At 49.7% G+C, this 25,136-nt stretch overlaps 1 protein-coding gene and 1 long non-coding RNA gene across 6 annotated transcripts; one reads left to right on the top strand and one right to left on the bottom strand.

Moving 5' to 3' along the window:
* Positions 1–587: 587 nt before the first annotated feature.
* On the top strand, positions 588–15,481 carry WDR73 (WD repeat domain 73). Its single transcript, XM_027520618.1, has 8 exons — positions 588–1,027; positions 1,773–1,840; positions 2,149–2,237; positions 4,208–4,296; positions 4,909–4,973; positions 10,743–10,907; positions 11,220–11,579; positions 12,716–15,481. Exons 1-8 carry the CDS (start codon positions 987–989, stop codon positions 12,949–12,951), a joined length of 1,113 nt encoding a protein of 370 aa, XP_027376419.1. The 5' UTR covers positions 588–986; the 3' UTR covers positions 12,952–15,481.
* Positions 9,387–22,678, bottom strand: LOC113879358. Of its 5 annotated transcripts, none has more exons than XR_003507295.1 (4): positions 21,863–22,677; positions 19,502–20,006; positions 18,202–18,289; positions 9,387–9,554 (listed from the first exon to the last, which is right to left on the bottom strand). It is a non-coding gene; the product is annotated as an uncharacterized LOC113879358 (long non-coding RNA). The 5 variants fall into 5 exon arrangements; XR_003507298.1 differs by lacking the exon at positions 9,387–9,554 and adding an exon at positions 11,574–12,195 and having other exon boundaries at positions 21,863–22,678; XR_003507297.1 differs by lacking the exon at positions 9,387–9,554 and adding an exon at positions 11,574–12,192.
* Between the last annotated feature and the right edge of the window lie 2,458 nt (positions 22,679–25,136).

The raw sequence follows: 25,136 nt of genomic DNA, 5'->3' as shown, positions 1-25,136 counted from the left end.
TGGGAGGGAAAGGAGACTGGAAGATCCAGTGTTCACTGAGATGGGGCTGGCCGCAAAGAGCCCAGAACACTCCGTGGCACCAGCCTGGAACTGATTCTGGGCGTCTGCTCATCCACTCATTCGCAACAGGTACTCACTCAGTGCCTGCTGGGATGCCAGGTACTCTGCCAGCCGCTTTTCTCCTCTCGCCGCTGCCACCTACTGGCAGAGGCAAGTCTCTCCTGTTTCCCACCTGTAAAAGGGAACTGCCTACACGACACGGGAAGGCTTTGCTTACCTGATTTTATCTACTCGCCAAGGTTTGAGGGGAGTGCCCAGCGCTTACAAAGGAGAGAGCTGAGCTGGGATCCAGACCCCAGTGTCCCCTTACTCTCTTCTCTGGCCTCGTGGGACTGACTGTTAGCAAATAAACATACAGGACACTCTGTTATAGTTGAATCTCAGATAAACAATGAATAATATTTTTGTATAAAAAGATATCCTAAATATTGCGTGGACATAACTTTTTTTTTTTTGGCTACACTATGGCACGCGGGATCTTAGATCCCAGACCAGGGATCAAACCCTTGCCCCTGCATTGGGAGCACGAAGTCAACCACTGCACGGCCAAGAAGTCCTTGCATGGACATACTTAAAAAACTACTCGCTGTTTTACATAATATTCGAATTTAACAGGGCGTATTTTATCGGGCCTTTTCCTCTGATCTGCAAATACGCGTTCATAAAACCAGCGTGTATTTGCTCCCTCAGGCCCCGTCTGGAACTGACATCCTGGGAATCCCTGACTTTACGTCATTTTTCCAAGAGAGTTTATCCGGAGAACCCCAGACCGAGCCTGGCAAAGGAACGGCAGGTCTGCGCCTGCGTTAGGGCATCTCTGGGCCCGCCCCCCGGTCAAAGCGGGCCGCGCCCACTCCTCGCGAGAAGGCCGCGCCTGCCCAGGAAAACTCAGAGGCGGAAATAGGATACCGGAAGCTACTGTTGCCATGGAGCCCGCGGAGGACTGGCTGGTGGAGTCCTTGCGCTTGTAAATCGTGTGGGCTTGGGACGTGGAATCTGGGCCAGGGAACTGGCCTGGGGGCCGACGGGCTCGGGGTGGAGCATGCGGGGAATCCTGGTGTGGGGCGGGACCTATACGGAGGACTTCGTCTGGGCCTCGGCTCCCGCTTCTGGGAAATGGCACCTTTCTGTGTGTGCAAATTGTGTGAAGTAGTGGTTGGAGCCGTGCTTGTGGGGATAATAATAGCATAGTTTTTGTTATATAGTGTTAGTTGCTCAGTTGTGTCCAACTCTGTACGACCCCATGGACTGTAGCCGGCCAGCTCCTCTGTCCATGGGCTTATCCAGGCAAGAATACTGGAGTGGGTTGCCATTTCCTTCTCTAGGGGATCTTCCCAACCCAGGGATCCAACCCAGGTCTCCTGCATTGTAGTCAGATTCTTTACCACCTGAGCCACCAGGGAAGCACGCGACCATTTATTTTGCACCAGCCTCTGAGTTAAACCTTAAAGATTGTCTCGATTCCGCACACCAACCTTGTGAATTCAGGGTACTCTGGGAGTTCCATTTTACGCATGAGGACGATGCTCAGGGAAATTGTGACTGGCCTGGTTCCAGTCACACAGAGGGTAAAATATGTAACAAGGTTTGATCCCAGTTCTCCTTGATTCCAAAACTTGGGCCCCCAACCACCGAACCATGCTAACATCTCATCTTGAACAGTCGTAAAAGTGCCATGCATCAATATGTGACATCGTGTCTCTGTCATTCAGGTACCAAGATTTCCATGCATTCGACCTCTCGGGAGCCACTCGAGTGCTTGAATGGATTGGTGACAAAGGTGAGATGCCCTTCATGACCCTGAAGGAGATGGAATCCCACTCCTGAAGCTGGGACTCAAGGAGCTCAGCATAGAGGGACCCAACCATTTCTGAGAGCTTGAGGGCCTCTTGGTCACTTGCAGCAATTTCTTGTTCTATCAGCATTATATTTCTATCTAGCTCTCTTCCAATACCCCAATACGAGGCTGCATACCAGTGGCAAAGGGGTTTAGTTTTGCTTTGGGAGATATGGCAGAGTGTCTAGACCCAGCCATGGTTCGCAATCTTTCTAGCAGTTTGTCCCAGCATATTCTGCTTCTTTTTCCAGGAATCCTGGTTGCTGGCTATGACAGCCTGAAAAAAAATGAGATTCTTCATCTCATACTGCCTCTCAGACTTTCTGTAAAAGAAAACCAGGTAACTTGAAATATATGTGCTGAATGTATGTGTCTGCTTCTACTCATTTATTAAACCTTTATGGAGCTCCTATTGTCTACTAAATATTTTCCCGGGTACTAGAGAGAGATAAGGCGATGGCATCCCACTCCAGTACTCTTGCCTGGAAAATCCCACGGACGGAGGAGCCTGGTAGGCTGCAGTCCATGGGGTCGAGAAGAGTCAGACACGACTGAGCGACTTCCCTTTCACTTTTCACTTTCATGCATTGGAGAAGGAAATGGCAACCCACTCCAGTGTTCTTGCCTGGAGAATCCCAGGGACGGGGGAGCCTGGTGGGCTGCCGTCTATGGGGTTGCACAGAGTCGGACATGACTGAAGTGACTTAGCAAGAGAGAGAGAAACTGTAAGCACTGGGCCTGCCCTATAGTCTAATAAAGACAGACAGATATGCAGAGAGGTAAGTGCTACAGAAAGTCCTGTGATTTACAGAGGGCTCCTAGAGCAAGAAGTCAATTATACTTTATCAAAAATAGATTTAGGGGGAATTCCCTGGTGGTCCAGTTACAACTCTGTGCTTCCATTGCAGGGGGCCTGGGTTCAAACCCTCGTGGGGGTAACTAAGATCCTGTAGATGTGAAAAAAAAGAAACAGATTTAGGGAGCTATTAGAGTATGGAGGGTGGTTAAAACCTTAGAATAATTAAGATCATCTCAGATGAATGTGTAGTGTATAGAGTTAGAAGAGATGATGGTTAAAGACAGAACCTCAGGGAGGGCATTTGAAGAATGGATGGAGGAAGATGGACCCACAAGGAATACTGAGAATGAATAGTGTTCAAAGTAGAAGGCATCTCAGAAACGGCCAGCGATCCAGAAGCCAGGAGAAAAGAATGTGTGATGAAAAAAGTTGATGGTTGCCTAATGTCACTATGAAATCATTCAGACTCATCAGCTAGATCAGTTCAGCTTTTGCTGCCCTCGAGTAAATTTCTTCCTAGTGCTCTTGTTCTCCCTCATCTCCACCCCTCAGGAGCCAGGACCACACCAAAATCAAGCCTTGATAAGAGACCTGATTTACCTCTCACCTCACCCCTGAATTTTCCTCTTTTCTCTCTTTTTTAAAAAAATATTTGTTTATTTGGCCACGTTGGGTCTTAGTTGTGGCACTTGGGATCTTTGTTGCCTTACGTGGAAATCTTGTAGCATGTGGGATCTTAGTTCCCTGACCGGGGATTGAACCCATGTCCCCTGCATTTCAAGTCAGATTCTTAACCACTGGACCACCAGGCAAGTCCCTCCTCTTTTCTCTTGTGGCCACCTCCTTTTCCCCTGCTTCTGGTTCCTCACATGGAGATAGTAGTCCAGCAGCTAAGAGCATGGACTTTGGTTAGACAGACTTGGGTTCAAATGTGTAACATAACCCTTGTGTGACCTTAGAAACATTGCTTAAGCTCCCTGTACCCTAGCTCTGTCATTTTAGAATAGGGATAATTATAGTGTCCACGTCACAGGGTGGTTCTAAGAATTCAACGTGATAAAGCTCTAAATAAGGTGGCTGGCACAGTGAATACTGGATGATTGACAGTTGTATTTTTACTGCTGGAGGAACCCATCTAACTTCTGGTGGGAGGTGTCAGGAGGAACGGGGCTGTGTTTGTCTGCTGATACATTCCAGTTATTTCTCTGATACGCTGTTAAACCTCTGTGACTCCCCTAAGCAGGCTTGGAATATAATGCTTTCACTATGGAGAAAGGTTAGAAGAAAGGCCTTGGGTGTGCAGGAAAGAAAGCCATCTCTGTAGGCAGTTGAGACCAACATTTATTATACAAGTAACAGTGGCCAGAGGCCCTCCTCAAGAAGCATCGTTACCACCTGAGCGGCTTCCAGGGTTTCCTGCCAGGCTGGGATATGGCTCCTCACCTGGAGCTCCTCTGAAACACTCCTTTGGAGAGCAGCCCTCTCTGATCGGCCACCTCTTTGTATTTTAGGGCTTATTCCCTGAAAGAGATTTCAAGGTACAGCATGGAGGATTTTCAGATAGGTCTGTCTGTGATCTGAAGCACGTGCCAGACACCAGGTAAGGTCAGCTCTGTCTGTAACCTAGGTCTTCCGTTCCAGATAGAGTGGCTGCAAATGGCAGGGTGATCCTGCCTCTTTATCACCACCCCTCCCCCTCCGCCCTCAGCACAGGGGCACATGGACAGGCTGTGCGCACACACAGATCTGGAATACAGAGACACTAGCGCTCAGTGGGGTCTTGGTCCCTCACAAACCATCTGACTACTGTAACCCACAGATCAGTAGTGTTGCTCCAGGGCATAAAGCAGAAGGGATGCTGTTAGTTTCTCAGAGAGCCGATGGTGGGTGGTTGGGGCTCACAGCTCGGTTGGCAGAGGCCGAAAGCCCGTGGGTGAGGGTTCGGTGTTCGGGCTTCCTGCTGGGTCCTCTTGGACACATCATGCCAAGCGGCAGCCAGGGCTCAGTCCCACGGCTGTCGCTGGAGGGGATCAAGCCTACCCCTCATCTGCTAAATGAGGGTGACTGGTCTTGATGACCCTCCTTGCTGTAAGCTCTCCCAATCTGGGGAGTGTGGGATCCCACGCTGAGTGCGCTGGAGAGGGAGAGGCTGGGGGGTATGTGGGTGAGCTCCCCACTGTCTGCACTGAGGTTCCCTGTCCATCCTAAATAGGTTGTTGGTGACCAGTGGCCCTCCCGGGAGTTACCTGCAGGTGTGGCAGCTCGCAGAGGACAGTGGTGAGTGACTGAATTGGTGGGGGATGAGGTTGTAGGAAAGCCTGTTTCTCCCACACCCCCTATCCCTAATCTGAGCCGGTTAAGAAGTAGACTCAGAGCCGACTGGGAATTAAATGGAGAATCTATAGGCACTTCCCTGGTGATCTAAGATTCCGTGCTTCCACCACAGGGGACACAGGTTCGATCCCTGGTCAAGGAGCTAAGATCCTGCATGCCTTGTGGCCCCCAAAATTTATTTTTAAAATGCAGTATCTGCTTTAACACAGCAGAGATGAATTAGCAGCCAGAGCAGTGCACACAAGCCGCTCATGGAGCTTCCTGTAGCTTGCTTCAGGAATGGAGCTCGCCAACCCAGTCAGAGGCAGGGCGCCTGGTGAGCGGCGGGCCTCTCCCACGGGAAGGGGCTCCATGAGGGCAGGGAGGTCGCCTCTCTCTCCAGCCATGCTGCTCTCAGGGAAAGGAAACAGTGAGCAAGAGGCCGCGCCGACCTACGGCAGACAGAAAGGCGCGGGAAGCATTTGCACTGTTCCTCTGGGAGTGGAGGGGCTCCCTTGGCGCATCCGCTCCTGCGGCGGGTTTGCGGTTCCCGTCAGGCAGGCACCAGCCCCTTCCATCCCTCCTTGGGTGGGAGCATTGTGGGCCAGCGTGGACTCGGGCCCAGAGGCACAGGCAGCCTCCCTGGGAACTGCCCCTTGGCTCCTGTGGTCTCTGCCTGCGGTTCCCACACTGCCTCTCTTGGGTGCTTCCCAGAAACCGGCTGTTTGCTCCTCCCCCAGCTCCACTGCTGCAGGAAGGCAGTTCTGGTCCTCATTTGGGTTTTGAGGTCACTGACCCTGTGGGCTTTCCTTTGTTGTTTCTTCCTTGTCAGTTATCTGATGCTGTAGCTTCCAGGTGTCTGAATATACTTATTTATAATTACAATTATTTTTTCATAATGTTATTGAAATTCACCCATTTTAAGTATACAATTCAGTGAAATTTTTTTAATAGTAAATTTAACAAGTTGTGCAACTACCACTATAAGTCGGTTTTAGAACATTTTTATGTCCTCAGTAAGATCTGTCATGCCAGTTACTAGTAATCCCCTTGCCCACACCCTGCTATCTGTCTCTGTGACAGATTTGCCTTTTCTGCATGTTTCGTATCGGTGGACTCATACAGCATGTGGTCTCTTGTGGCTTCTCTCACTGAGCATAATCATAGTCCTTTTGTGGTCTGCCATGTCATACAGTGTCGTAACATGTATCAGCAGTCTGTTCCTTTTTAAGGCTGAACACTGTTCCTTCGTATGGATGTACCACATTTGTCTATCTGTTCACCAGTTGCTGGATCTGATTTCTGGCTATTAGGAATAATGCTTTTAAGATCATTCATGTACAAGTGTGTGGACCACGTTTTCCTATGTCTTGGATAGATATTAGGAATGAAATTGCTGGATCATGTGGTGAATTTATGTTGGGTTTTTCAGGGAACTCCCAAACTCTTCCAGAATGGCTTCATCATGTACATTCCCACCAGCAGTGTATGAGGGTTCCTGTTTCTCCATGTCCTGCACCAACATTTGCTATTATTTGTCTTTTTTTATTAAAGCCATCGTAATGGATGTGAAATTATATATCACGTGGCTTTGTCTGCAGTTTCTTGATAACTAGTAGTGTTGAGTGTCTTTTTAATGTGCTTACTAGCCATTCATGTATCTTCTATGGTAAAATACCTATTCAGATCTCAATGAGGGTGTTTTGTTATCCACTCCCTGCCAGCAGGCTGAGGTAATATGCTGTCACAGGCCCTTTGATATTCTCATTCCATTGTGCATTTTAATAGATACTTGTTCAGATTAATCAACAATCTGTAAGATGTAACAGTAATATTAGTGAGTATATATTATATTCCAGTCACTGTACTGATCACTTTCCATGTGTGAACTCATTAAATTCTCATGAGTCTGAGAACAAACTGTCCAGAGAGGCTCACTTGTTCCAAGTGAGCTACCGTCACAAAGATGGTAACAGAACCAAGACTTAATTCTAGTCTGATTTCAGAGTCTGCTTATAATCATGCCTGGTGGCAACTATTAATTGTTGTTTAGTGGCTCAGTCGTGACTGACCCTTTGTGACCCAACGGACGGTAGCCCACCAGGCTCCTCTGTCCATGGGATTCTCCAGGCAAGAATACTGGAGGGGGCTGCCATTTCCTTCTCCAGGGGATCTCTCTGACCCAGGGATCAAAGCCATATTTCCCGCATTGGCAGGTGGATTCTTTACCACTGAGCCACCAGGGAAACCTGCCCATTTTTTTTGGTTGGATATTTTGTCTTTTTTGAGTTATGAGAGTTCTTTGTACATTCTGGCTACAAGTTGTTTATCAGATGTATGTTTTGCTAATATTTTCTCCTTGTCTTTCATTTTCTTAATAGGGTCCTCTGAAGCATAAAATTTTAAATTTTAATGAGGTCCATTTTATTATTTCTCTTAAGGGTGGTGCTTCTAGTATCATAACTATCTTACCCATAGATTTCCCCCATGTTTTTTTCCCAAAAAGTTTTATTGCTTTAGCTCCAACATTTAAATCTCTTAGAGTTAACTTTGGTGTGTGGTATGACTGAAGAGTTTAAGCTCATCTCTCTGCCTGTGAATGTCAGGTTTTCCCAGCACTATGGGTCAAGAAGCCTGACCTTTCTCCACTGATCTGCTTTGGTGCGTTTGTTGAAAATCAGTCGACCGTGAATGTAAGGATTTATTTCTGGACCCTCCATTCTGTTCCCGTGATCACTGTGTCTGTCCTTACACCAGTAACTGATAGTTGTTTTTTATGTTTCTGTAAAACTAGGCAGTGTGGGGCAGCGGTGGTTTAAAACTGGGGTGGGGGGCACCTTTGGAGCTGCCTCCTGTCCTGACACTGCCTAGGGTACCGGGTGCCACAGAGAACCTGCAGCCCCAGGCCCCGGGGAGCTTGGCCCAAGGAGACATGCCCTGACACTCTCATATGCCAGTAGGAAATCAGATAATTATCTTCCCCTGGATATTAGTGCAGAATATTCCATATCTGGGCAAGTCTGGCCAGCTGTTTTTGTAGATACCTAAAAGTGTGTTTTCCAAGGTCCAGGTTTTGACCCACAGCTTTGGTGTCTCAGAAACCTGATTTTGTGGCACACCCAGAGCAAATCTAATCTGTTGGTAGGGCTGGATGTAGTGACCAGACTTGGAGAACCGCTGTATAAACCAGAATGCCCTTTTACTAGTTTATAATGAAAAAACAAGTATCCCCAAAGGTGAAGTATTCCAGATCCTTATTCTTTTCCTATAGAAGACCTAACCTAATCTCAGGCTGTGTGGTAAACATAAGCATAGCAAGAAGAACCAGCTCAGAGGCTTCCAAATGGCATGGCTATAAGCTGTCTGTGAAAGTGAACTCGCTCAATCATGTCTGACTTTGCACTCCCCCCATTCATGGGATTTTCCAGGCAAGAATACTGGAGAGGGTTGCCATTTCCTTCTCCAAGGGATCTTCCTGACCCAGGGATCAAACCCAGGTCTCCCACATTGTAGGCAGACGTGTTACTGTCTGAGCCACCAGGGAAGCCCAAGTTCTCCCAGGCAGAGAGTATAGACCTTCCTTGTGAAGGCGTGGCTCCCCAGGCCTAGGTGCTGTCCAGGCCTCTGGAGGTAGGGTCTGTGGCTTCTCTCAGCTCTGGGGCTGAGGAATCTGCTGAGGATGTCTTTAGATGAAGACATGTCTAACAGTGTCAGCCACCTGTCTCCCGAGGCCTCCACTGAAGTTAGAACCTTCAGTCTGAGTGGCTCTTCCCACCCCTCCCCCCAGAGGCTGCCCTGATTTCTGTGCCTTGGTGGCTCAACAGCGCCCTCTCATGGCCACCACTTTCCTTTCACCCCGGTAATATATTTGCTCAGTATCTCAGGTCTGGAGCCATTCTGACTCCTGAAGGAGGTTGCTTACAGCTGCTGTGACCTGGCCTACTGGTTTAATCTTCAGACACAACCTTCTTGCTTTCTTCTTTTCAAATAATATTTATTTATTTATTTTGGCTGCATTGGGTCTTAGTTGTGGCATGCGGGATCTGTGTTGCAGTGCCTGGGCTCAGTATTTCGGTGCATGGGTTTAGTTGTCCTGCAGCAAGTGAGCTCTTAGTTCCCTGCCCAGGGATTGAACCCACATCCCCTGCATTAGAAGGCAAAGTCTTAACCACTGGACTCCCAGGGAAGTCCCCACTTTCTTTTATTGCCCAGTTCTTAGAGGTGCCTCACAGCATCTTTTGCTTTGACTTCATAGTAATTTTTCCTTTCAGTTGATTTGGTGAGGGTGGTGTGCTTTCATAGAGGGGGTATTTTTCCCCTGAGAGAGGGGAGAAGGAGGAGGAACCTGCATTTCTTTCCTGTTGCTAACTGTGGAGTGACTGTCCAGTCAGCAGCTCCAAAGCTTTTGTCTTCCATTGCATCTTTGAAATCGGCCTTTGATGGCTTTCCTTCAGCTGCCTCCTTCCCTGCCGTCAGGACAGATCCCACCTGAGAACGCCTGGCCCTGAGGAGGTCCTGGGGGATCCCTGCCAGGGTCCCTGGAGTCTGTGGAAGGGGAAGAGGGAGCCATCTAAGTGAGGCCCTGGATCGTCAGGCGGGCTGGGCTGTTTGAATCTCGGCCTCACTGGCGCCCCTAGAGACATGCTGGGCCTGAGGCTCAGCTGTGGTGTCTGCTTCGAGCCCCCCCCACCTCCACCCACCCCCCCGCAGTCCCTGGGGCAGCGCAGTTATGTTCCGCAGGTCTGTACCAAGGCACCGAGAGCCTGTGGCTTAGGGAACAGGGCTTGGGGCCTCTGCAGGCAGCCAGGCCCAGCCACGCCCTCTGTGACCCGTGTGTGTGTGTGTGTGTGTGTGTGTGTGTGTGTGTGGGCCCGGCCATGCCCTCTGTGACCCGTCTGTGTGTGTGTGTGTGTGACAACTGTCACAAGGCAACAGCTGTCACGTGCTCGCTTGATCATCCGTGGTGGTGTTTTTTCTCTCATCCATCCCTTCTTCATCTAGAGTGTAAAAATACAGATCTCCATTTTCTTCAGAGAACCTGGAAACCAAACAGTGAGCCCTCTCTAGGAGCAAGAAAATAGAAAATGGAAAATGGGTGTCTCCCTTTAAGTAACAATAGCGTGTACAGCACACTGCTTGTTCTGAACTGTTATACATGGAGATGGCAGAGGATGGGAACCTGCCTGCTGTCCAAGCAGGCTGAGGCGAACAAAGCTAAAGTCTGATTTAGCCCGAGGTCAAGTGTGTCGATGTTCAGTGTAAAAAAGACGTGGACTTTCTTGCCCTGTTTACATTTGAAGACATCTGTGTTGTAACGTTCACCTGTTAGGCTTCAGTAAACAGCGTGAGGTCACGGGACATGTCTTTGAAGAAATCATGTTACTTCATGAACTCTTCCTGTTATAAACGACAGTGCCGGTGTGTTCTTTTCTCTTCCTTTATTTGTTCTCCACAAAACTATAAAAAGCCAGAACTGCTTGGCGGATTTGGATGTGGCTGTTGTCATTCATTATCTCCAGTTTACAAATAGTTTGTAAGACAAATCACAGAGAAATGGCAGTGCTCCTGACAGTTCCAGAAATGGAAACACAGCACGCAGTTATTGCGTCTCCACATCTTCCCTCGCCAACAGTGAGCTCCTTTTCTCCCCCGACCTTCTGCCTGGCCCTTACCATGTAATGTTGCAGACCTGCCTTAACATTCTGGACTTGAGCCTCTCCCACTTCCCGCCAGATGTCATCAGAGCTGTTAGCACCATTGACGTACACGAGCGCGAGGAGCCTCTTTGGCCCAGGGTGGCCATTTTCCCATCGGTGGCACCCGGCGTCCTCCACGGCACGAGGCTCAGCAGCCTGAAGGTGGTGGATCTGCACTCACAGAAGACCATGTACACCTCAGGTACCACAGGCCTTTCCAGCTCCTCTGCCCCCCAGCCCTGCTCAGCCACACTGGAATCCAGATTCAGCCCTGTGTGCCCACTACTGGGGAAGCGAGGTGAAGGAGAGACAAGGCCTGGCCACAGGGGCTCCTGTTCTGGGTGTGGGGAGGTGGTCCTCAGAGCAGCACCCAGCCAGCTGGGTGCATCTGCGAGATGAGGGGCACCAGAGACATGGCTCGCTCTGCCTGCGGCTGGTGGGGAACTTACCCGTCAGCCGCACCCACCAGCCCCATCTGATTGCAGCAGCTTTTCTCACAAGCCCCGTTCTCCAGGTGTCAGTGACGACGATGTGCTAAGTAGCCTGCAGGTCCTGGACACGGACACCTTCGCCTTCTGCTGCTCCTCAGGCCGCCTGGGGCTGGTTGACACCCGCCAGAGGTGGGCCCCGTCAGAGAACCTCAGCCCCGGCCCTGGGTCCACTGGAAGGCAGTGGTGTGCAGAAGCTGGCGGCCGGGGCCCTGGGCCCAGCATTGCCCGCCTTGGCTCAGACGGGCAGCTCTGTCTTCTCGACCCCCGGGATCTCTGCCAGCCCGTGAGCTCAGTCCAGTGCCCTGTGTCCATGCCCAGCCCTGAGCCAGAGCTGCTGCGAGTGACTTGGGCCCCTGGCCTGGACAACTGCTTGGCCATTTCAGGTACTGCTGAGAGGACTTTGTCTCTTCGTCTCTCTCCCAGGGGATTCTCAGGTGCTTGGGAGGGAGCCCACAGCCCCATAATAAATGTGGCCCCAGAAGGTACAGTTGTCACAGAAAAGCTCCTAGTTCTCCAGGTTCGTGAGGGATGGCCCTTCCTCATCCTGGCTACCAAACTTCATACGTGGGTAGTGGGCCTTTCCTTTTCCAGCAGGAATTCGGTTCTGAGGTTGGTCCAGAAGCCCGCAGGTGGTACAGCACCAGAACAGCCATGGGCTGAACCAGGGAGAGGTGACAGGATCTCGGGTGCCTCTCAGGCTACTCACTTTTAGAATTACAGCAAGCCAGCAAGGTCAGCAGACTCTTGGGTCTGTTCTGGCAGCATCTAGCTGAATGAGGGTGTGCAATGAGGTATCTTAAAGCCCACGGAAGAATCCTCTGAGCAGGGAGAGGCTGACAGTAGTTGAGAGAGCGGGAGAGGCTCATTGATAACAATCGGCTCCAGAAAGAGCAGGAGACATGAGCCAGGCTGGGGTAATTCTCTGTAGGCGTCTCTGGGGTATTTCTCTCTCTCTAGGTGTCTCTGTTTCCCCCATCAGGTAGGAGACAAGGCCATCTGCTGGGAGGGACCCACATGTGGAGGGTTTAGAATTGGGGGTTAGCAGAAAAGGTTTGAAAAGTCTCTTTACCCTCAGTTTCTTGGGGAAAATAATAGCACCTATTTCATGGGAACTTCCCTGGTGGTCCAGTGGCTAAAATTCCTTGCTCCCAATGTAGGGGGCCTGTGTTCGATCCCTGGTCAGGGAACTGGATCCCACATGCTACAAATAAATATATAAACTTAAAAAAACAAAATACTACCTACTTCATATAGTCGTGAGGGGTAAAAGAGAGAGAATTCAGAGTTAGCCTCGGGCCTGGCACACGATGGACAGACCACACATGCTCATGAGCATGTGCTCTGTGACGCCATCAGCCTGTTGACATGGCTGAAGTCGCGTGTCACGAGCCCTTCGGTTGGTCTTTAAGTACCTCATTAGTGTCAGATTCCTCACCCTCCAGCCTGTTTGGTTCCACAGAGCAAATTATAAAAACAGTTTCAGAGATAGCGTCAACACTCTTCTCTTGTTTTTCCTCAGGGTTCGATGGGACAGTCCAGGTCTATGACGTCACGTCTTGGGCTGGAGTGGGGCGCCAAGTAGAACCTCTCTTCACTCACAGAGGTCACATCTTCCTAGACGACAGTGGGATGGACCCTGCCCCGCTGGTCACCACCCACACCTGGCACCCCTACAAACCAAGGACTGTGTTATCGGCAGCCAGTGATGCCTCTCTGCATGTGTGGGACTGGGTGGACCCCTGTGCCTCTCGCTGACACCAGTGTCTTTCAGCCCAGGCCCTGGGAAGCTGCTGCGGAGCAAGGAGACGGATTCAGGCGACCACAGACAGCCCTGCTACCAGCTCAGTGGCTGAGAGCAAGTTAACCAGCCTGTCAGCCCACCCCAGGTTCTTTATTTGTAAAATGAGGCTGGTAATAACTACCTGGCAGGGCTGTTGGGAAAGTTAGAAGTAACATATTTTAAAATAACTGCTAGAAAAAATAAAATAACTGCTAGGATGCATGGCACAATAAATATTTGGTAACCGCTCTTAGCTCTGGAAGCCCCATTTCTCCCGAGTGCAGAATGGCAGTGTTTTACCCTGTCCGTGTTCACAATATAGAGAATCTGAAGAACAGGTTTTGTGAATTCTTCTACAGAACTAAAATGTATTGTGGTGTTGTATTAGCTGCTCAGTTGTGTCTGTCTCTCTGTGACCCCATGGACTGTAGCCTCCAGGCTCCTCTGCCCATAGGATTCTTGAGACAAGAATACTGGAGTGGAGTGCCATTCCCTCCTCCAGAGCATCTTCCCTGACGCAGGGATTTAACCTGGGTTGCCTGCATTGCAGGCAGATTCTTTACTGTCTGAGCCATCGGGGAATAGTGGCAAATAAACATAAAAAATGTCAACCCCAGTAGCAATGAAGGAAATAGCAATTTAAAAGAAGATTAAAAAAAAATATTACAAGGGAACAAAATAACATAAGACTTTGTATTTCAATATAAATGCCATTCTTTCACCTAATGCGGTCATCAGACCCCTGCATGTATGTTCAGTTCAGTCACTCAGCTATGTCCGACTCTTTGTGACCCTATGGACTGCAGCACACCAGGCTTCCCTGTCCATCACCAATTCCCGGAACTACTCATACTCATGTCCATCGAATTGTGGATGTATGTGGTAAAATCAAGAACTGGGCAGCCAGGATTACGCACCCAGAGAGGGCTGCTGCATTTGTGACTTACACTCGAAAGTTGAGGACCTGGTTTTTCTGAATTGATGAAAAAACCCTTGAGGAAAGTTCTCCACAAAAGAATGTACTGTTTTCTCAAAGTTTTACTCAGTAGTTGAATTTCTGGGACATTCAGGTATATTGATCCTAACCTTTCCTTGATGCAAAACTTTACTTGTGTGTGTGTATAGAAAGTTAGGTTCTCAGTAATTGTAAAAAGGCTTTCCCCTCCATCAGTGATTTTCAAATCTTAACATGCATCAGAATCACCTGGTTAAGACACAGACTGCTGGGCTCTGTTCCCAGAGTTTCTGATCAGTAGGAGTGTTAGCCAGGCTTCCCAGGTGGTGCTAGTGGTAAAGAACCTGCCTGGCAATGCAGGAGACATGGGTTCGATCCCTGGGTCGGGAAACTCCCCCAGAGGAGGGCATGGCAACCCGCTCCAGTATTCTTGCCTGGAGAATCCCATGGACAGAGGAGCCTGTTGGGCTACACTCCATGGGGTCACAAAGAATTAGACACGACTGAGCGACTTAGCCCTCTGGCACTCAGGAGTGTTAGCCGGGGTGTAGTCAGAGAAGCAGACCAGTACTTGTGGGAGCTGGGCCCACAGTCTCTGTAAGGTTGCTGTCTTTCCATTTATCCGCTGCTGGAGCCTGGGGCCCACAGGGCAGATGCCGGGGGCCACCACGGGAGATCCCACTCATGACAAAGGTCATGCGGAGAAGACCTGACAGGCAAAGGCGGATCAGGACTCGAGGGATTCCCTGGACCTGCTCGAGCATCTACCCTGAAAACAAAATCTGTCTACTGTTTATTATATTATGCCTTTCACCAACTCTTCTGACATTAACAGGGGGCTATCCCCAACCACCTTTCTCTGAAGAAAATCAACTTAGGGCTCTAGTTAATAAGTCTCCTGGGCTTGAAAGGAGCATTTTTACTTTAACCCCTCTGTTACTATTTTAGCTTGCTTGACAGGTTTATCCATCCTCTTGCAACTGACACACATGATTGTTCACAACACCCCAAGCATAAACTTCGAGCGATAAAAAAAAGCTTTATTAGAATAATACTATATTGTTGAGCCAATGTTTGCTACTGAGTTTCCTTGTCCTTTACCCAATGGTGCGCCTGGGAGTGCATTAGCTAGTATAGTTGGTATGCAAGAAAACAAGCAGTAGCCTTGGCATTAGCAATATAAGACCCTTGAGTTAGTAAGTTCTTTCTTTGTTGTAACCCACTGCACCTCTGCTCCATAAGAATGTAGCTGTGTTTCCTGAGGAGGACTGCAGATTGGGAAGATAAAGGGAAAGCAGGTTTTCTGGTTGACCAACCTTTATCAAGAAAGAGTTACAAAATGTTAACAGGCCACAGGGCCAGAAGATGCTGTACATAAGACCCTTGTTTATGAAAAGCTATGCAGAAAATGTCCTGGTTTCAATAAAGGTAAAACAGATGTAATGTTGAGCTGACTCTGCATGACTTTGTGTCTTTCACTTATGGAAATGTGTAACTCGGGGTATAAAAGCTCCCTTTGAAAATAAAGCTGCAGACCCGGCTTCATCAGAGCTTGGACTCCCCGTGTCATTCTTTCTCTCTCTCTTTCTCTTTTTTCGGGCTGATTCCTCGGAGCACAGAGGCTCTCTGAGTTCACTTTTTTTTGCCCAGGCTTCTAAGACCCAATCGAGGAGGCGCTCTGCGTCTCCACTCCAGAGAGAAGGCGCTCTGCGTCTTCACTCCATCGAGAGGTCGCCTGTGGCCTCCGTGAACAGAGCAAGTCCTGTGTCAGGGGCTTTATTGGCTTTCTCTGTAAACCAAGGAATATCAGCCTCTTTTTCTCTCCTTTACTTTCTCTCTCACCGACGCTGTCCATCCTGAGGGTATCCCTGGATCCTGCTGGGGCTGGACCCCGGTAGGCAGACAAGATGGGGAGGGTAAGGACCAGCTGGAACCTGTCAGTTCTTGATGCAGGTCACCTTCTGGAGAAGCGGGTACAGTCTAGCACTGAGCTAACACGCCCCTGGCCCAGGGTTGGGAGAAGCTTAAGGAGGATCTTGGGAAGATGGCATCGCTGAAGGTAGCTAACCAGCCACATGCGTGAGTCACACTGCTGCACCTGCCCCATCTCCTGAGCGTGGAGCCAGGATGGCTGCGGCTTCCCTTCTACCCACCACTTCTCACTCAGAAAAATCTTCAGTGGCCTACTCTACCTGGAAACACAGGGGGTGAACTCGGGCATGTAGTTCTGCCCAGACAAGTCACCACATTAAAAAGTCAACTTGGGCTTCCCTGGTGGTCCAGTGGTTAAGAATCCTTCTTTTAATGACACTGGTTCGATCCCTGGTCCAGGAAGATTCCACATGCCACAGGGCAGTGAGTTTGCGCTCTGCAACAAGAGAAGCCACTGCAATGAGATGCCTGCACACCGCTACTGGAGAGTAGCCTTCATCCAGCAGTGAAGACCCAGCATAGCCAAAAAGAAAAAGGAACCTCCAGTTTGAGGGTGGGCTTGAGAATTTGCAGTTCATTTAAGCTCCCAGGTGATGCTCAGGGTGCACATCTGTGGACCCGGCTGAGGAGCACCGCCCTCCACGCATGCCCAGCGGTACTTCTGTACAGGACCCAATCCAGTTCAACCACGGGCGTCAGGAGAGGAGCCTCAGCAGTGTGGGGTATCCCAGGCAGAGGGAACAGCACAGAAAAGACAGAAGTGGGAGAAGCTGCAGCCCCAGCCTGGGGAGCAAAGGAAGTTGGAAATACAACTGGGAACGTGGGCTGCAGCTGATCCGCAGTGGTCCCACGTGCTGTGCCGAGTTGAGCAGGGAGTCCCCCAAGGGTTCAGGTGCCGTGGGATGAGTGGGTGAGGGCCTCCTCCAGGCAGGAAGAGCCGGGGCATGTGATCCGATGCTCACACCTGGGGCAGCACATCTTTACGGTTCATTTGTTGTCCTGGGTTCATTTTGGTGTAACCAGTCAATAAGTGGGTCAGATTTTCTCTGCCCAGTGTCACTTCTTAGACTTGGGCAAAATGGATGCCATGAGTTAAGCCAGACACAAAAGGAGAGATACAAGATTCCACTTACATGGGGAGCCTAAAACAGACCAATTCGTAGACACAGAAAATAGAATGGTGACCGCCGGGGGTGGGGCGGGGGGAGGCGGGAATGGGGAGTTACTGTTTAATGGGCAGAATTTCAGACTGGGATGATAAAGTTTTGGAGTTGGATAGTGGTGATGGTTGCACTTAATGCTCCTGAATTGTACACTTACAAATGGTTAAAGTGGTAGATACTATGTTATGTATATGTGTCCGTGCATGCTAAGTTGCTTCAGTTGTGTCTGACTCTCTTTCAACCTTATGGACTGTAGCCCACCAGGCTTCTCTGTCCATGGGATTCTCCAGGCAAGAATACTGGAGTGGGTTGCCATGCCCTTCTCTAGGGGATCTTCCAGACCCAGAGATCGAACCTGTGTCTCTTAAGTCTCCTGCACTGGCGGGCAGTTTCTTTACCACTAGCGCCAGATGTTAAAGAAATACCATGAGGGCAAGATCTAGATACAGAAAGAAGGAAGTGACTATTACTTTTAAGACAAACTATCAATCTTAGTGTCAAGGAAAACAGTGCCTTTCATACCTCAGCTGTGGCTTGCCTTAAACAAGGAAGGAGATTTGGGTAATATTTTGCAGGCTGATGACATTTTTAAATACTTATTTTTATTTATTTATTTGGCTATGCCAGATCATAGTTGCAGCATGCTAACTCTTAGTTGCGGCTGGTGGGATCTAGTTCTCTGACCACGGATTGAACACGGGCTCCTTGCATTGGGAACACAGAGACTTAGCCACTGGACCACCAGGGAAGTCCCTATTCTTCAGTTTTGACAGCACATGGGAATCATCTGAATTGGTCTGGGGACATGTACCTGTTTTGCGAATTAGTCCACAATAGTTTAACCCTACCTTGTGCCTTCCCTACCAACCAGGCCTAAAATTGGTAACCACACCTTACCTACTGGGACCAATGATGTCTCACTCATGTAAGGAACAGTGTCACAGGCTTTACTGTGGAGTTTTATAAAACCTGCCAACCAAGGTGCTTCTTCTCTTTGGAGGTGCCTGTTGAGGATCCCACAGATTCCTGTGCTCAGCTTCAGTTTATATGCCACACCCTCCCAGGGAAAGCAGCTGTACCCTTTTATCCCACTTCCCGTACTGTAATCAGGGTGGGGGTTCACACCCACCCAGAAGGGTCCCTTCTCCCTCCCTCCCTCCACTGCTGCTGCTTACCGCTCACTCTTGTGGGAGGCTCCCAGTTCTACTTCGGGGCTACGATTCATTTGGTCTTCTGGTCTGGCTGTGACATCATCACCATGACCTGGAACAGATACATGGATTCTATGCTTGCTTCAGATGGATGTTTAGGGAACCCAGTACTGATCTTGAGGATTCCTTCTCTGAATCCCTGTTCAAGCACTGGAGAAGGTAAAAATTCTGTAGGCACTAAAAATCATCCTAAGACATAAAGAAGCAAAGAGACAGGAGGGCTTCCCTGATGGTCTAGTGGTTAAGAATTCATGTCAATGAAGGGGACACGGGTTTGATCCCTGGTCTGGGAGGATTCCATACGCCACATAGAAACTAAGCACATGTGCCAAAACTACCGAGCCCAAGAGCCGCAACTACTGAGCCCCTGTGCTCAGAGCCCATGCTCTGCAAAAAAAAGGAAGCCTGCACACAGCAACGAAGACCCAGTGCAAACAAAAATCAACGAATTTTTTTTTTAATCCTAAAGAAAAAAAAAGGCAGAGGGGGAGCTCAGTCTTATGTAGATCACTGCAGAGGCAGTAAGGAGGGTGGGTGTGGAAGACACAGGAGAGATAATATCTGGAACCCAGGCCCACTGCAGTCTGTCCACCCAGCTCTCCTGGGGCTGCTTCTGCTCACTTCTAGGCAAAACTGACAACATAGAGACAACAGCCTGCAGCAAAAAAGCCATTTTGCAACAGGACCCAAAAGTTCAATGAAGTTACTAAAGCCCAGTGAAGCCCTTTGCTTCAGGCTGGCTCCTGCTGAATGAGAGCTATTCTCCAAAGGGAAAATAGCTTGTGCATGCTCCTCCTGGATCAGAGAGGTGCTCACTCTATTTTAAGCAATTTTCTTATTTAACGGCAGGGACCAACACTCAAGAGTACCCAATATTGTGCATTCTCTGAAGAGTCAGTCTGAAAAATGGAAGGGACTTCCCCGGTGGTCCAGTGCTAAGACGCCATGCTCCCAATGCAGGAAGCCTGGGGTTTGATCCTTGGTTGGGGAACTAGATCCTACATGCCCCAACTAAGAGTCTGCATGCCGCAACTAAGACCCAGCACAGCCAAGTTAATTAATTAATTTAAAAATGTTTAAGGAAAAAGAAGAGTCAGTCTGAAAATGGAAGGGAAGCTGTAGCTACCAGTCCCAGGTATTGAGCAAATTCCACATTGATACCAAGATAAAAGTTTACACATCATCCATATACTGCTGGCAACCCAAGGTGGCTCTCTCACATTCCTCTACTTTAACTACTCAGAACTAAGTTCCCATGTCTCACCTGCAGCTGCTGTCTTCCAGGTTCTCTTTGCAAATCTTCCACCAGGGCCACTGCCTCCTGTCCACTCTGTGGATGCTTCTGTCTAACCCAGATCTGGATCTCCTGGGGAAGGACAGCCAGGAACGATTCTAGGACTAGTGACTCTAGGAACTGCTCTTTCGTTTATCTCTGGTCTCAATCACCGATGGCCAAGCTTCCAGAGTTGGATGAGGGACTCTCAGAGTCCTGCTGCTTCTCAATAGCAGAAATGCCAAAAGCACTGGCAGGAGGTCTCTGGTCCAGGGACATTCCCTAGAAGGAAAATTTCCTGCTCCCTGTGGGAATCTTCTTCCAGCTTCATTATTTGAAGTCCTTCTTGTACTTGAGTGTGGATTTGTTTGTCCACAGCTACAGCCATTGTTCAGATCAGAGAGAAACCCTGCAGCTGTGCTCTGAACTTCAAACCTCTTCCTTCACTTCCCTGAGAAGCCACATTCAGATAGGAATTGAAGTAGAACTTGAAATTCTAGAGCCAGAGACATACATTACAGAGTGAACTCAAGTGAAAACCACAAGTATCAGGAAGCATTTAACAGGAGGCTTCCTGTGTGCTGTTTTGGATCTGTCAGGAATTCTCTGTTCCTTATTAATTCCTGAATATTCAGGAATTAAGAGGAGAGACAAGCCTCTCCCGGGACTGAGGAATCCAGGCATTTCCTTCGTTAGTTTTTCTATACAGTGATAAGTACCCTCTTCCTTTTTATGAACCATATGGTAAAAGTGGTTATTTACAACTCTCTCTTTCATATGGATGACCTCACGTTTTCTTGATAACTTGTAAGTTGTGACTTTATCTCTGCTGAAAATAGCTATCTTGTAAGACAGTATAAATACCTACACAATGTTGAATAAAACACCTTTGCTCCATCAGAGCTCTGGTCCCCGGGTCTTTCTCTTTCTTTCTCTCTCAGGCTATTTCTTTGGAGTGCAGAGGCCCTCGGAGTTCACTTTCCTGCCGGGGCTTCTAAGACCCTCTCGAGAAGGCGCTCTGCGCCTTCACCCCACTGAGAGGGTGCCTGAGGCCTCCGTGAACAGAGCAAGCCCCGTGCCAGAGGCTTTACTGGCTTTCTGCGTAAACCAAGGAATATCAGCCTCTTTCTCTCCTTTACTTTCTTATCGTCGACTCCGGACCACCAGGTTCCGGTCCATTAAAGGACCTCAACACACAAGGTTAGCCCAGTAAGACTGAGGTGATGAAAACAGTCTTCCTGTTCCTCCCCACACCCACACCCTGCCTGTGCCATGTCCTGATGCCCTGTGGAGTCTGGCCCTCGGTCACTGGCTTCCCCTCTGGGGAGGCAGGTCCAGAAGTTTGACAGGAGGGGTCAAAGGCTGGTGATCTGGCTGGAAAGTAGGGGAATGTGAAGCTGTTTTGCATACCAATTTACTTTACACCAAGAAAATGCCAGTTATCCACACTGAAGAATGAGGATGGGCGGATGGAGAAAATAGGAACGAAAAACTGCCCACCCTCCCAAGCCACTGGTCTTCAAAGTGTTGCCAAGTACGTGCGGTCTGAGAGCCAGACGGGCACCCAAGGTGGCAGCACCTTGGAGAGCAGCGCCTGACTGGAGCCCGCTCTAAGCTTCGGAGGTTCGGAGGTTCGATGGTTCCAGCCCTCAGCTGTCCTTCCCACCGGCTGGGTTCTCAGATTGGAGGGGGGTGGGGCGCTCTGGGGATTCCTTAGTTCCGGCATCATAACTCTCCCAAACAAGGAGAACTACCCTGGTTATTAAGGTTACAAGGTGTGAGAGCAAGGATAATGTGATCACAGACTCAAAGGATGTTACCGTTGGAAGGAAAGCTGAGATACTCAGGTTTCCACTCCCTCAAAGCTCCCAGTCGGGCTCAGAGACCCCAGGACCTTGCCGGAGGACACAAAGTTGGCCAGAGATGGGCAGTCCGGGGACGGCGGACGGGGTGTCTGACCCGCAAGAGCGGGACTTTCACCGGAAGGCTACTCTGCTCCGCGGGCGACTTTCTCTGGAAGCTCTATGGGGTAAACGCAGGCCCTGCGGACGGAGCTGCCTCGTCGGCTACGGAACTACAGTCGTCCCCGCCGGGCCTGGTGGACAGCGAGAAGGAGGGCGCCGCCAACATGAGGGTCGCATCCTCCCCCGCGGTCCGGACCGAACGGTCGGACCCCGGGTCTTCGCCTGGTCACGCCCAGCCCGTGTGGAGAGCCCAGACCTGAGGTGAGAACCGCTCCCGTCCCCCGAGGCCCTGTGACCACCACCGGGGGCCTGACTCCGCGGCAACTTCTCTGTGGCCACACACAGTCCCTACACGACACTCCCACCCCGAGAAAGGACCGCAACATACCACATTCGGACAGCGACTAAACGCCGGAAGCGGAAATGCAAGCTTCTGACGGACTCGGGCTGGCTGAACTACATTTCCCATAGGCCTCCGCCAGCGTCTGCCGACTGACAGCAGCATTAACCAATAATCTTTCGGAGTGGCTTGGGCGCCGTTTACCGATGCGAATCATCGATGACGGGTGGGACTTTCCTACAAGGAGATTCGGGGTTGCTGAGCCACAGCTGTAGTCCACGGAAGTTGGGAGGTTGCATCCCTGCGTCGCTTCTCCCACCCCCGTGGGAATCTGGGGAGGTGGCGGCTTCTTGCCTTACTCCGCCTGGAGGCGTTACTGAAACAGAGGGACCTTGGCAAAGCATTTCCCTTACAGCTGAAAGCGGGTGTTTATCCCTATTTAATCCTATTATACAGGTGAATAAACCCTGGCAGCTTGGACCCAGTTCTCAGGGTGGCGCTGAGACCCCAATTCAGATGTTTTGCCATTTAAACAAAGTGCTTTTCTGGCTGCCCACTGTAGTAATGCTTCACCACTATCCTCCCCTTTGCCCCCCTCTCCCCATGGTCCTCATTTCCCCAGTGCACAGTCCTGGGTGATTCAAGATGACTATCATTGAGCTTATTCGTTTAACAGTCCATTGTGGAGCATATACTTTGGGCCAAGAAAAACAGTTCCTCCTCTTGAGTGCAAACTGGCAGAGGGTGCACTTTATAAAGTGGAATGGTGAACAACCCAAGGAGCTCCAAAGCAGTAAGATTAAGTGCTAAATGGAGTAGCTTTCAAAGTAAATGACTGGAAAGGAAGTACTAGAGAGCAGCTGGGAGAACCCAGGAGGAAAAAAGGTGCACCCTCAAGGAAGAGGGTGGGGAAACTATACCTTTGCTGTTTCTGGCTGCTCCGCATGGCATGTGGGATCTTAGTTCCCTGACCAGGGATTGAACTGGTGCCCTCCGCACTGGAAGCATAAAGTCTTAACCACTGAGCCACGAGGGAAGTCCCTCTCAGAATATTTTATCTAATTTGGTTCTGACAACAAATTTTGTGTAGTAGGTCTCACTCCCTATTTAACACATGCTGTTGCTACTGCTAAGTCGCTCCAGTCATGTCTGACTCTGTGTGACCCCAGAGATGACAGCGCACCAGGCTCCCCCGTCTCTGGGATTCTCCAGGCAAGAACACTGGAGTGGGTTGCCATTTCCTTCTCCAATGCATGAAAGTGAAAAGTGAAAGTGAAGTCGCTCAGTCGTGTCTGACTCTTAGCCACCCCATGGACCGCAGCCTACCAGGCTCCTCCGTCCATGGGATTTTCCAGGCAAGAGTACTGGAGTGGGGTGCCATTGCCTTCTCCAATTGGGTCTTAAAATTCAGTGGAAGGTGGGTGAAGATATTATTTCCCCCCAGGAGGGGCAGCCTGTGGTGGGGTATAGGACAAGAGGGGCTCTATCTGTAGAGTCCTAAATCCAGCTGCAAGTCTGGATCATGGAGATTTCTTCTAGCCCCTTGGTTCTTAGGAACAAGAGTTCCAAGAGGGCTAATGTGGAAAACTCAGCCCAGCACTTTCAGGGTGCACACACACCTAGCTTTCCAACCAGCCCAGCCTAGAAGTTCCACAGAGCTGCCTCAGGGACCAGCAAAGAGGGGCAAAGACCCAGCCCAGGAGAGAGCTCTGGTTCCCATCATTCAGTCATCAGAGCATCTCTGCTTTTACCTGTTCTTTTTAAAAAATAACCTTAAAAGTTAATTTAATTTTGGCTGTGCTGGGTCTTCGTGGTGGCACTCAGTATTGTGCAGCACTCTCTAGTTGCTGCACAAGGGCTTCTTGTTTCGGCAGCTGCACATGCAGGCCTCTAGTTGTGGCTTGTGGGCTTAGTTGCCCAAAGGCTGTGGCTCCCTGCTCCCCACTAGGCTCTGAAATCTTCTCTCAAAATCTGAGCATCATCCATGCAATTCTACTTCCAATTCCTCTATGGCCATGTGCTATGTTATCAAGAGGGTGAGAGAAAGCAAAGACTTTAATATCTATCCAGAGATTTGAAATAGCTTCACAAGGTCAGGCAACAGGGAGGTTATAATGGCCTTACATTTGAAAAAAACTCCAGGTCTGTCTTTGAGTGACTGTGGGAGGGGCCAAGCCCAGCACACGGGGCCCCTGCCCAACTCTCTGGTTATGAGACAGACCTCCCATCAGGGATAAAGGGTTGAGGAGGGTGACCCCCAGTGATGGGCAAGAAAGGGTCAGTTATAGCAGTGGATCACCTTGACACTGGGGGAGAAGACTGGAACAAGTAGCCAATATGCCGATTTTAATGTTTCCTTGTTCTTTCCATTTGCTCCTTTGGGATTTCTTTTGGCTTTAATAATGCAGGGGGGGGGGGGACTTCTCTGGTGGTCCAGTGGTTAAGACTCTGTGCTTACAAGGCAGGGGCTCTGGTTCAATCCTAGGTTGGGGAACTAAGATCCCACCTGCCATGTGGCATGGCAAAAAAAAAACACCTTTTTTTTAAAAAAAAAATGCAGTGGGGTGAATTGACTTCAGGAGTAGAGTGGTTAAGCGACAGGTGCTGGGCAAGTTCGGAGAAGGTGATGGCACCCCACTCCAGTATTCTTGCCTGGAAAATCCCATGGATGGAGGAGCCTGGTGGGCTGCAGTCCATGGGGTCGCTAAGAGTCAGACACGACTGAGCGACTTCACTTTCACTTTTCACTTTCATGCATTGGAGAAGGAAATGGCAACCCACTCCAGTGTTCTTGCCTGGAGAATCCCAGGGACGGGGGAGCCTGGTGGGGTTGCATAGAGTCGGACATGACTGAAGTGACTTAGCAGCAGCAGCTGGGCAAGTTACAAACTGAACCTCTCTCCTCTGGGTCTCCAGGTCCTCATCTGTAAAGTGGGGATAACTTACTACCTCACAGGGTGGTTGTCAGGATTCAGTCCTGCATGTAGAGCTGATAAGCATGCTGCCTGTGCAGAGTAACCTTGCCATAGACTGTGCAACTCTCAGCTATTACGGGTTACTGCAAACCAGAAATGCAACTCACAGGGAAGTAGAAGTCCATGGAAAACAAGAGGAAGTCTCATGATTACCTGCCTCAAATTGTAAAATCTCTAATAATAAGAGTGAGGGTGTGTGGTTAGTGGCACAAGTGTGCCCAGAGCCAGGTCAGTCCAGCTCTCGACACTCCATGGGCGCTTGTATTCCCAAATGGCTAAGAATTCTGTAGGGCCTGGTTCCCGAATGGCTCTAAGGGATTGGAAGGAAGAAGTCTTGGGTGACTCCC

Source organism: Bos indicus x Bos taurus, chromosome 21, assembly GCF_003369695.1.
Source record: "Bos indicus x Bos taurus breed Angus x Brahman F1 hybrid chromosome 21, Bos_hybrid_MaternalHap_v2.0, whole genome shotgun sequence".
Lineage (NCBI taxonomy): Eukaryota > Metazoa > Chordata > Mammalia > Artiodactyla > Bovidae > Bos > Bos indicus x Bos taurus.
This window is presented reverse-complemented; position numbering and strand designations above follow the sequence as displayed.

Excerpts from the sequence above, each read along its gene's own strand:
- WDR73 (XM_027520618.1), top strand. The coding sequence starts at position 987 with ATGGAGCCCGCGGAGGACTGGCTGGTGGAGTCCTTGCGCTT. Across the intron at positions 1,028-1,772 it reads CTGGTGGAGTCCTTGCGCTT|GTACCAAGATTTCCATGCAT; the intron begins GTAAATCGTGTG and ends TCTGTCATTCAG. Across the intron at positions 4,297-4,908 it reads AAGCACGTGCCAGACACCAG|GTTGTTGGTGACCAGTGGCC; the intron begins GTAAGGTCAGCT and ends CATCCTAAATAG.